Source organism: Cygnus olor, chromosome 5 (genome assembly GCF_009769625.2).
Source record: "Cygnus olor isolate bCygOlo1 chromosome 5, bCygOlo1.pri.v2, whole genome shotgun sequence".
In the NCBI taxonomy this organism is placed as follows: domain Eukaryota; kingdom Metazoa; phylum Chordata; class Aves; order Anseriformes; family Anatidae; genus Cygnus; species Cygnus olor.
This window is the reverse complement of record NC_049173.1, coordinates 21,461,170-21,474,013: the sequence shown is the minus strand read 5'-3', so window position 1 is coordinate 21,474,013 and position 12,844 is coordinate 21,461,170. Positions and strand designations below refer to the sequence as shown.

Sequence of the window (12,844 nt, the reverse complement as noted above, 5' to 3'; positions counted from 1 at the left end):
TTGTTTAGATATGTTACGTGAGTTTGGGCATGCTCTCAGACCACCTAGTTAGGAGGTATATTTAAGTAGATATTAAAATTTAGGTACTTTTTTCACGTATTTGCAGTTTGCAGAAGCAGAGGAAGTGAGGAGTAGGATCACTGAAGACAGAACACATGCCAGTCATTCTGATTCCTCTGTCACTGCTGTACATTCAGATGTATACATAGATTGCTGCCTTTGGAAAACTATTTTAGCAGCCTAATGACACTATACTGCTCTTCACCTGAAAACAAATTATTGGCTAGTATTCAGAGATTCAGTGGACTTGATTTACTAAAATACATCAAGAAGAGCTGCTGCCTAGAACACAAAATCAGTAAAATACAACAAAAATATAAACATATAATCAGGCTTATTGTGCAATTGGCTTTCGCAAAACATGCAGCCCAAATTCAAAACATTACTAACTGTCGCATAGGATACATGTGGGCAATTCATCATCTTTAGAAAGCAGAAGCACTCTTTAAAATATTACTTCCCAGTCTAGGAAACAGTCCTACCTTTGGAGGTTCCACTCTGTTCCTGCCACTGAGCACAAGCAAGTCTCCAAGGAATGGGAACACCCCGCATTCTGCTAATCAAACAGTGCGAATTTGTCGATTTAAAGACTATTTCAGTAAACAGAAATAATATGAGGAGTCTAAGCCCATCTGTCATATATCTTGTGCTTTTTAAACTATTATAGTACTGCAATACTCAGAAATGTATGTGTGATTAGGTAAAAATTCTTAATTGTGCTACTACGTATTCAGTCTCATTTTCTCAACCTTTTAAATTCTTATTGTTTGATTTCATACTACAACCACATTTCTGGCTGTGAAAAAGGTTATTGAAAAAAGCTATTACCCATTACATCTAGTTCTGAACTTCATAAAGAAATAGTCCAAAAATAATAATCCAGAAAAAAATATAAGACAAATATTTAGCTGCCCAGATTTAATACTTGTATCATACATACAGTTCATTCAGAAAACATCTCCTAGGTCATAAACTGTGTTTTACTCTCCTATTCCTCTGAAGCTCATCCACGTCTCTGCAATGTTCAATCTAATGTGCAAATTTCATGTACGTTAAGCAACAGCTTACCTTAGAAATGTCAAAACATTACCTAGAAATGTCTTGAGATTTATAAGAAACCATGAGGAAAAGAGAAACAGCTAACGAGCCACAGTTTTAGAAGTGGGTGAGTGCACTTTGGTTACTTTTACACTCCACAGTGCAGAGCTCTGTACTACTGAAGATCGACCACTTTCAGTTACCTGAGCAGCTCTATATCCCAGCTAAATGCTGAAGTCTGGTCTGGATCTGGGCTAGCAGGAAATTTTTCCAGCACTTCAACATAACCCTGGATATTTGGTGTCTCGCATAAGGCTGCTTGGTGGTTGTTTTATTACGTATTAGCCTTTGGTGGCGGTTTGTCAAAGGCCTTGTGGAAGTCCTAAGAGACTCTAAGAGCAATTTTTTCTTACAATGCTCAGAGAGATTTCTTTCTAAAGCAGGACTTTACAAAAGCCCTTTACATGCTGACTTCCCTCAGGTATATCATATTAACCCCTATCTTCATTAACTCGACTTTTTGCTAGAATTTCTAGGAAAAAGCCCAGTGCAGACATTAGACTGACAGGCCTGTGCTTCCACTGATCTTCCCAACATTTCAAGAACTGGTGGCTCATTGGCTACCTTCCTATCCCGGGACTATACAGGGCTAAGTTGGAGGCTGCACACCTCTTCTGCTAATTTGACCGTTTCGTTCCTGACTCATTATCATTCATTGTCTCAGTTTTCTTGCCCAAACTCTTCTATAGTCACTTAATTTTGTGACATATGCTCTTGCTGAGTCTATCAGACCTCTTGTATATTCTCTTGTGTGTCTTTGAGCCAGCTACAGCCTAGCAGTAGTAGCAGGATACTTTGTGTGTTGTACACTTTGCTGTGTTTTAATAATGTCTTAGTTATCTATGTAAATACGTATTAGTGAGGCTGTCATAACTGCAGTCATTTCCCATTTTTCGGAGCAGCCCAGAATAAGGGCTGATCATACAGTGAAACAGAAGAAAAACATTTAAGAAAATTTGTCTTCCATATTAATACAGACACAGATTCAATTATCTGCCTGATAACTCTGACTTCTTGGATTCACATTGCTCTGAAGATTAATAGTTATTATTAAAAACCTTTCCAATCCCTCTGCTTACTAGTTTCAAGACAGCTGCTGAGCTGTTTGAAATTGTTTGAGAATCTGAACATATAATCTTCAATACTGGATTGGTAAAGTAAAAAAAATCCCGACCAAGCCCACATTTTTCCTCTGGCCAGTTGACACGCTCTGCTAACAAAGCGTGGGCTTAGGTAGGGTAACTACGTTACCTTCCACAGAAGGACAAATTATCACCAGGCTCCCAAGAGGGTTTTCCATTTACAACAGCAGTGGTACAGACAGGTGATAAGACCTCTCGGTGGCAGACACAGTACCAGTAGTTTAGGGACTTCCCTAACTGGGGACCCAGGAAACTTCCAGACTTCTGAGCCTTCTTAATCAAGCTTCTCTATCTACTCCTTATTACTTCATATAGGAAGTATTTGATACCTCTGATCATCCTTGCTGTGGTTTTCTATGCTTTTCTACTTTATTTACACACTGTGAAATACATGTAGTTACAGAACTGCATACAGTATTTAAGATGTAGTCACGTTAGATTTACAGAGTGATTTTTTTTTGTTCTATTTTCTCCTTCATTCCTAAAAATCCTTAGCATTCTATTGCCCTTCAAAGTTACTGAAATGCACTGAGATGACATTTACAGTGAGGACTCCAAGATGTTTCCAGAGTGATAGGTAAATTAAACCTCATTGTCATCTACGTACTGTTAAGATTGCTTTTCCTAAGCACACTTTACGTTCATCAGCATTGAATCACATCTATTATTTTACCACTCAGTCACTTAGTATTACAGGATCCTTCTGCTCCTTTTCCACAGTCAGCTTTAGCTTTCACTACCCTGTATTATTTTGTAGCAGGAACAAACTTCGTTGCTTCTACTCATTCTCTTTTCAGACTGTTTACGAATATTTCAGTATTACCAGCACTAACTTAGCTTCTGTGGACCTCTGCTGTGATGATGTGTATATTCTGATACCAGTTCATTTTCTGTTCTTCTCCTAGTATGAATACTTCTCACAAGGTACCAAGCTACTCCCATACTTTTAATTTTTTATTAATCCATGAGAGACATTCCTCTTGTCACATAACATCTTCGTTACCTCAACTGCAATTGATATCTAACTGTCAAGGCTTTTCAGAAAAAAAAGCTCATTGCACAAAGAGCATCACCCTTCTCCCTGTGTTTGTGTGAGAATACCTTCAAAGAACTCCCAAGAGTTTGTGATGTGTCACTTCCCTTCCAAAAAGCATTAGCATTTCCCATCACATGACATTTAACCATGGTACCTTCCTGCAGGTAGCTGCCACCACCATGAGTACTTGATAGGGGTTGCCAAACAGCCAGCTATGTCTTAGTAAGGTCTAGTCCAAGATCTGCATTAACAAGATGTTTTGCTTCAGAAGGAGGTCTACATAAAATGAGGAAACTAGTGAAGAATAAAAAGGTAAAGGTAACTAAGTTAACAAGGGATTAGAGCATCTGTCATTCATGAAAAAGGTGAGAGAGCTGGGAATGCTTAGCCTGGAGAAGACTCAAGGAAAACTTAGCAATGTCTATAAATAGTTGGAAGGTGGGGAGGGAGCTTGGAAGATGGATCCAGACTCTCCTCAGTGGTACGCAGTAACAGGAGAAGAGGCAAAAAAGCACAAAGTGAAATACAGAAAAGTCCAGTTCAACATAAATTCTTACTGTGCAGGTAGTCAAATGCTGGAACAAGCTACCCAGAGAGGTTGTAGAGTATCCATTTCTTGAGATACTGAAAACTCAACAGGACCTAGCTCTGAGCAACTGGCTTTAGATGACCCTGCTTTGAGGATGGAGGTCAAACTGGATGATCTCTGGATTCAACAAAAGATAAAATGACAGTAGGCAGCATTCAGACTGTTCTAAGACCCATCTCAAGGGCTTAGCAGAAACATGTACAATCTACCAAAAAAGATCTGAGAGAACAAAAAAGAAGTTGATGTTACTGAAATCAACTACTTGTGACATATTTGAATATGTATGATAGCAAAGAAGCTATTAGAAGTAAAAAGCCCTCCTTCAAACAGTGGAAGCAATTTCTAACTTAATTATAAACACTAGCAAAACCAAAGAAAAAAATAAGGCAGAGTAAAACCAAGAGATTGAGAAGTAATTTATTTAAAGAATAAAATTAGTAATAATTTTCTTCTAGACACAAGAAACCAGCCAGAGTGGGTAAAACACAGTGACAAGAACAGCACTCTTGGAAAACAATGCATAGAAAAAAACTGAACTATTTATTACCGTGGGTGTTTATGATGCAAGAGCTTAGTGTTCCTCCTACACTTTAAACTTTTTTTACTGATTTATTTCTTTACAGAGAGGTCTAGGGACAAAGCAAACAGATGAGTGGAAAACACTAGCAGGATCAGCTGGCATGCACCTGGTAGTTCTAAAGGAAATCCAGAAACTGGGCAATGCAACTGCTGAGCTGAACTCAGAAAATAGAAAGCATCAAACATACTAAATTTTCTGATACACCAAGGTAGAGGAACTTAATTTCAGGTTATGAAGAACATTGTTTTAGCAATTATAGTGCTATCTCTTGAAGTATCCCAATAGATTAAAATGAGTCTAAGCCCAAAAGAAAATAGCTCTTCCAGTGGAAGATCCAGTTTCATTGAAGAATTTTTAAAACTTTGTTTTTGTACATGCATTACATGGTTGGCTCTAGAAGTGTAATTTTGAAAGTCCTAATATTTCTTCATCATGTCTATTCTCCGAGACATTAAAAATAAGCTTTAAAACACAGAGAAAATCATAGAAGGAATTAATTTTGTACTTGAATTTGAATGGCATCAGAACCTAGCAAAGTGATATAATAAATCTTTGAAACATACTGACAGCATGTGTACATGCCTGGAAGGTATACATAGTATACCTAATGAAGGAAATGGAAGCGTTCTTGTACATAAAGTTATTTATACGCTAAACTGTTAGTTGAATCTGAGCCTGTGAATTGATTGAATCAGTCCCTGGTGTCAAGTTAGGGTTTATTTAGTTCATAAGAATATGCTGTAGCTGCTTTTGTGCTTCAGAAGCGGAAAATACCCGTGCAGCTTGCTAAATCCCCACCTCCCCTGGATTTGATTTTTGCTGTAGAATTCTATGAAATTCATAAATCGCTGTAAGAATCTGAAATTTCAGATCCAGTACTTAATTTTCTGAAGTTTGTCTACTTCTTCCTTTACCTAGGGATATATCCAGAACAGAGATTGTTAATCTTCCAGCCAAAGGACTGGAAAGCCTTAAAGAACTAATGGCCAAAAACACGTGGACTTTAAAGAAATTACCAGCTGTAAAGATTTTTCTTCAACTAATGCGAGCTGATCTGTCCTATCCAAGTCACTGCTGTGCTTTCAAGAACTGGAAAAAAAGCAGTGGGTGAGTTTTTAAAGGAATTAAATGAAGACAATGTTTTAGTACTAATATACAGTTACATATATTGACACTTTTATGAACATTTTTCTAGGTATAGAGGACATTCTTTGAAACAGAGGTTACAATTCCAAACTGAGGGAAGAAAGAATTTTTCATACAACACAATGTGTAGGACCTTTTTCTTCCTTTTGCTAAGCCCAGAAGGAAAAAAATAGGGAAAAAGAACAACCAGAATATGCTACAGCAAGGACTAGAAAAATAAGTTTTAGAGGGTTTATAACCTCATGTTTCATATGTTTTCTAACTGAAAAGCCAAGGATATATGATATTCTGTAGTAATAATTTTAGCAGGATTTCCAGCTTCCCATCAGAAAAGGTGCTGATAGCTTCTGGAGGGAAAAAATACATTTATAGATGTCCTGATGCAACACAGCAACTCATCTGCTGCATGAACGGGGAAGGGGAGCACATAAGCGGGAATGACTTGCTGTGGTTAGCAGCAGCATTCTACTTCAGAATTCAAATTCAGTGTAATTTTCTACAAAATTTAATAAGGTTTAGAGCCATGAACAAGAGTTCAAGAGCTTACTGAGGCCAGCCCTTGACTCAGGAAAACAGCCTCAATCTTCAGTAATGCAGTATTTGCCATTGCAGTGTATATTAAAAAATATGCTATGATAAGTGCATGAATTATTCAAGAAAAAACTCACGTACCAATAATATTCACAGTTAAAATGGACTGGGAAAATGAGGACAATCAAATAAGACGGGAGAGAGATTCAAAACTTGGACAGGAAGAATGTGCAGAAGGAACTCAGCACAACCTAATAAAAAAACACTAAGGACATGCATGTCTACTAGAGGACATGAACATATCTCAGACTGAATTGTACACAAACTTAAATTTTAAGCAATTTCAAATTCTAAACAAAAAAAAGATGCTGAATTGCAACTTTCTACTTTTTTTTCTACTAATAAATAAATATAAACAAAATTTGACTACAAATGCAAGTGCATCACACCATGATGCACTGTATTCCCAACTACTATGGTACTAGTTAGCTGTAAGGAAAGTAGAGGAAATACACAGAACAGAAATGAAAGCTATGAAAATTCTGGTAGAAACTGATTTGTGAGTAAAAATGAAAAGGAAAATAACATTGCGTGTATTATTATCTAAGAAGTTATAAACAATCTTGTGAACTACTACCAAGAAGGAAGAGGGATTATAGGTGGTGGCAGGCCAATTTACTACTGGGGATATCTGACAGCAATAGAGAAAGGAAAGATGTAGACTGAAAAAAACTAGCTATTGTGACAATGAAGTCTCCTGAGATGTTTGACCCCAGAAATGCTCAAGCTTATTTTGTTCACTTTATGTTAACAAAAATATGTCTGATTACACTTTTATAGCTACGTTCTTATTCAGTGATTTGTTTTTGAAGTGTTCCCTTTGTTTACCTCAGGCTGTAAATGCCAGTGGTAATTTTCCCCTGTACTCTTTCAGAATTCTGGAGTATCTGATGTGTAACCAGACCAGCAGTCACAGCTTTCGTAAGAGAAGATCAGCCAAAGCTCTCAGAGGTCCACTTTACAAAGATTATACAGAAGAATACACAGACCACACTGATACTACGTATGACAAAAACAGGAATTTTCATGAAAATTCCCAATATTACATTTTTTTTGAAGATCATGGGGAAGGAAATGTTGGATTTGGCCAAGAGCTGAAGAACCCTCAAACAGAAGACATGCAGACCTTTGACAGTCATTATGACTATCCTGTCTGTGGAGGCAACGAGGACGTAATATGCACTCCAGAACCTGATGAGTTTAATCCCTGTGAGGACATAATGGGATATCAATTTCTGAGGATTGTGGTATGGTTTGTGAACCTGCTGGCCATACTAGGTAACATTTTTGTCCTTTTCATCCTTATGACCAGCCACTACAAATTGACTGTACCACGCTTTCTTATGTGTAACTTGGCCTTTGCTGATTTTTGCATGGGGTTATACCTTCTCCTGATTGCTTCAGTGGATCTCTACACCAGGTCAGAGTACTATAATCATGCTATAGAGTGGCAGACAGGGCCTGGTTGCAACACAGCAGGCTTTTTCACAGTCTTTGCTAGTGAACTTTCTATATACACACTCACTGTGATCACCCTGGAGCGCTGGTATGCCATCACATTTGCCATGCGCCCAGATCGGAAGATTCGCCTCCGTCATGCTTTGGTTATCATGCTGGGAGGTTGGCTCTCGTGCTTTCTTCTGGCCCTTATGCCACTGGTTGGAGTCAGCAGCTACAGCAAAGTCAGCATCTGCTTGCCTATGGACACAGAAACACCAGTGGCTGAAGCCTACGTTGTCTTTGTTTTAATATGTAACATCATCGCTTTTGTCATCATTTGTGCCTGCTACATAAAAATCTACATCACTGTGCGAAACCCTCAGTACAAGTCAGGGGACAAAGACACCAAAATTGCCAAACGGATGGCTGTGTTGATTTTCACTGACTTTCTGTGCATGGCTCCCATCTCTTTCCATGCTTTATCTGCCATTATGAACAAACCATTGATAACGGTCACTAATTCAAAGATTTTGCTGGTACTCTTTTACCCACTCAATTCTTGTGCCAACCCATTTCTATATGCTATTTTCACCAAAGCTTTCCGAAGAGATGTGTTTATCCTGCTAAGCAAGTTTGGAATATGTGAGCATCAGGCTCAAGTCTACAGAGGTCAGACAATCTCAGCCAAAAACAGCAGTGGCTCTTACGGGCAGAGAATCAGCCGAGGTGTAGGTCAGATTCTTACAAGTATTCAAGACCCGGTCAATGATTACCTTCCTGCTATGACAATGCAAAACCAAATTCTTGTGGAGGAATCCAAGCAAACTGAGCTATGACATCTCACAGTATCACAACCACAATCTGGTCAACAGCTGGCTGTGCATACAGAAAGTTGAGTGAGAAGATAATGTTTTCTCCTTATCCTTTTTTCCCTACCCTATCCTTGTGATGTCTCAAATAGCTTCTGAAAGATGAGTCTTTCACTTGAACCTTGTCTCACATTCTTATCAGTGCAGGTGACAAGATACTGTTCCAATGATGCTGCTGGAAATGGATGTGAAAGTTCTATGTAAATAGGAAATTTAATATACTGAAATAAAGTTAGCAAATATGAAATGCACCTTCATCTAAAAAAAATAAGGAAGCAGGAGACCAAGCATAAAATGTCAGGGTACTGTTGACAGGGTACTGTTATGACTAAAAAGGACGTACAGTCTTAGAGATAAAATGAGGTTAAAAAATATTAAACGTTGAAGCTCTTCAATGTTAACTGCCTATGTGTCAAAAGCTTTGGTTTTATAATAGCAAATTCCTAAAACTTCCACTGGGGTGTGAAACAAAACAGATTCCTTCTGCTTCTACCATCCCGACCTGAAACGAAGCCAAGACTTTGTTTGCAGTTTTTGGTTTACTTAGGTGAAGTGAGAAGAGAAGCTTCTTCATATTGCCCTTGTAGCAGTAAAAGACAAATGCCATTGATTTTGCTGTTGTTCATAACTGGTGACAAACATTAGGGCATTTGTCTGCGTGTTGCAAAAATATCTCTTACTATCACATTCTCTCACTTTCTGATAAACCTACGTAGGAGATGGTTTAATGTGAATTTCTTTCGAAGAAATTCAGTCTACCCAAGTCAAGTTAATGTTGTTCATATTTTTTTGATGGTTGAAAATGTAAGATTGTACTAAATTTTAATGCAACTCTCCATTCTTCACCCAACTTCAGTACTGTTTAATTTGAACATCAAAAAGCTCTTTACTGTGCAGGTGACCAAGCACTGGCACAGACTGCCCAGACAGGCTGTAGTCTCTCCTCCTTGGAGATCTCCAAAAGCCACCTGGATGTGGTCCAGGGCAACCTGCTATGGGTGGCCCTGCAGGGGGCTGGACCAGATGACTTCAGAAGTCACTTCCAACCTCAGCCATTCTGTGATTCCATGAATCTGAGCACGTTTATGTTGAACACCAAGTACTGCTTCCTTACCACTGCTGTTCCTACTTACCTCTCTCTTATGCAGCTAGAATGACTTTCCTTCCAGCGCTTGCTATGCTGAGCTGCCTCAAACCTACACTTAGACAGAGGGTGCGGATCATGCCTTCAGGTTACTTCATGCCCTTCGGTTACTGAATTGAAGGCCAGCTGCTGGCTCTTCCAACATGTTTTAAGAACATCTCTCCATCTCGTGGGGAGATCTGTATCTGAATGTTGTAATGTCTGCAGTACAGCCACATATACCACGTGGTTATCTTTTGGCTGGCCACTGCATGCCTGCAGCTTAGGTGCATACCCACCACACTGTGCTTAAAGAAATGCAAGCTCAGACACAAGGAACATTGCGCAGGCTCTTGCTACAGCGAAGCACTAAAGCACCCTTCTGGCACACCAGCTGCAAAATATGGCCAAACCTTAGATCAGTCATGGCTGTGGTAAGTTCACCCACATGCCACGATCAAGTGAGCTGGGGCCTGGCTCTCTGCATCTCCTGCAGAGATCAGGACTCGGGTTAGGAGCTGCTCTGCATCAGCTTGTTAACTTGTGCGGCATGAGTGCCTGGTTCTGACAGCAGGATCAGACCTGTTCTCTGCCAAATGTAGAGACTAGCTCTGTAGGACTGGTACTGAGAGTGCCATTGATTATTTCACCTATCTATTTGGAAGGCCTACCATGAGAACAAAGAATACTGAGTGAGTCTCTGCCTTCAGGTGTATTTTAAAGATTATTTTTGTAGTATCTATACAATTTTAATGGAGTTACAGTCTTTGGGGAATAGCGATTAAATTGAGCAGACAGCAGTCAAACCTTTTATAATGAGAGTTAGTAGGATCCAGACAAACATAATGGTAGAGCCCTTCCAACTATGAGCTACTACAGCCAGTAACTGCAGGACTGTGAATGCCACGTAAATACTCATTCAAACACAATTTGATTTCACATTCCTAATTATAAATAAAGGCTGCTTCAGTGAACAGAAAAAAGGGCCTACCATTCACTGACACTGCGACATGGTCTTATAAAAAAATTATTCCATCACTGTTAACTCCATCTTGGAACAGTAGCATTCAGAATGCCCTAGTCCTGTCCAAGAGTACCATACACAGCAAGCTGCTACAGTTGCAACCCCCTGCCCTCAGATTCTGCTATCCTTCTGATACAGAAATGATCATTAAAGGGAGAAAAGGTTATCCGTCCATACTTTCCTGAGTGCCTTTATCACTTCATCAGAAGCAAAGACAATCAAGTTCCATGCACATACTGTATATTTATGCTACAAATTCCATATGCACTAGTGTACCAGTGGGGGGGGGAGAAAATCCAAGCTTTAATCCTATCCTTTTTCAAAAAGAGAGGAAAGACTAAATCAATTATAATTTTAAAAGTGTTTTTAGAAGTACCACAGATCACTTATTTCAAACATCTTTTCACCTTAAATGAAACCAGAAGATTCACTCCATGGAAACTACTAGGACATTGGAAGGACATGGAGTTTTGGACTGCCTGCAGTATGATTTTGAATTAATACAGCTCTTTGCTGTTACTTATGGAAGATGTGCATTTACACATTATTGAACTTTATCTCCCACCACTGAATATATTTTGTCAATTGAAAAGATTCTGTGATACTGCCGTTATGAACAAAGTTAGATATTTCTGTTTTGTCTTGCATATTCCTTCTTGTGTTTATCTTGATGAAAAATATTTAAGAAGCTATGGGAAACATCCACGTAGTAGACTTCAAATAAATTATTTTTCATACGTTTATTTGTAAATAGCTGTATCCTGTAGATATTCTCTTACATTTCTGCTCTGGTCAGTCCTTTCAGCCATTTTTGGTTTTGCATACACCCTGATGTAATACTTGCTATTTTAAATGTCTCAGCAAGATGTACTATTTCTGGCAGTAAGCACTTTTTTTTTTTTTCCTTTCTCTAGAATACTTTAGAAATAACACAGAGCATTGGAATAAAATGTTTTGTTTGAAATTTTAAGAGGCCCAGTGAGCTTTTCTGAAGGTTTTTAAATATTTTGCCTCTAAAAGAAGTTAAGACTATTTGTTAAGACTATTTCTCCTGCATTTAATTTAATTGTTCTCCTTGGCTAGCACACAGCCAAAAAAGACTGACACTATTTGACAGAGAATTTGTTTTTTTCCCCACAACTAGCAGGGAAAAGGTTGTCCTAAACAGCCATTTCAGTGCAGCAGAGATGGAAAGAGATATGTCAGCATTTTACTGAGATTACTGCTGAGCTCTGGGGTTCCAAAATCATTATTGAATACATTCAAGATGGTCAGAAAAATCACCTAACAGCCATGAGATCATCTTCAAAAGACTAAATCTGGTATCTGACCTTTTTCACACTGCTTTCTAAACTTAATTTGTATGTGACAGCCACAATGACTAACGATTGGATACTTCATGAGAAAACATGCACAGTAAGAAAATTGTGTGGTAGAGAGAGACTGCAGCAAGAATTCTCACATAGCTAAACAAAGTATCAGTCAAGTCTTGACATACCCTCCCTGTCCTAAAAAACTCAGTTGACTTCAGCATCTGTGCACCATGCCACATCTTGTAATTATGCTTCTCTCATGAAGCTTTAGGGCTCAAGGAATCTCTTTCTCAGTTGTAGATGCTAACTGGGACAAGTAGGCTAACAAATGACCATGAATAAATAGTTCTTTCCAGGAGGCCTGTACTGTTCAGCATGTGCATAAGGGACCTGGAATAAGGAATGAACAGTAAGGAAAGTTTGCAATAATACTAAGGTATCCAGAGAACCAAGAAGAACAGATACGACTATGAACAACTGCGGAAAGACTCCTTAAGACTGAGAAATTCAGTGTAGATAAAGTGATATGCAGGGCAAAAAAAAGACAAACACACATCTTAAGTGATTTGCTCTGAGCTGAAAACCAGTTCAGGAACAAGATCTTAGGGTTATAATAGATACGTCCATGAAAGTCTCAGCACATGCTTCCTACACATCAAAAAGGCAAATCAAATGATATTATGAAGAAAAGTGTAGAACATAAAGCTAGCAATTACTATATCACTGTATAAATCTGCATCTCATCTACACCTTGAATAATGTGCAGCTCTCATCTCTGTAACAGAAAGATGTAAGAGAACAAGATAAGTTTCCAAGCGGGGTCGCAAAGAGAA

At 38.5% G+C, this 12,844-nt stretch overlaps 1 protein-coding gene across 1 annotated transcript in view; it reads left to right on the top strand.

The window, feature by feature from the left end:
* TSHR (thyroid stimulating hormone receptor) overlaps positions 1–12,184 on the top strand; it is a 69,330-nt gene extending 57,146 nt beyond the window's left edge. The window contains exons 9-10 of the mRNA XM_040559502.1: positions 5,424–5,612; positions 7,117–12,184. Of these exons, the coding sequence (XP_040415436.1) occupies positions 5,424–5,612; positions 7,117–8,518 (1,591 nt within the window). The 3' untranslated portion in view covers positions 8,519–12,184. The remainder of the gene's footprint in view (positions 1–5,423; positions 5,613–7,116) is intronic.
* Positions 12,185–12,844: the final 660 nt, after the last annotated feature.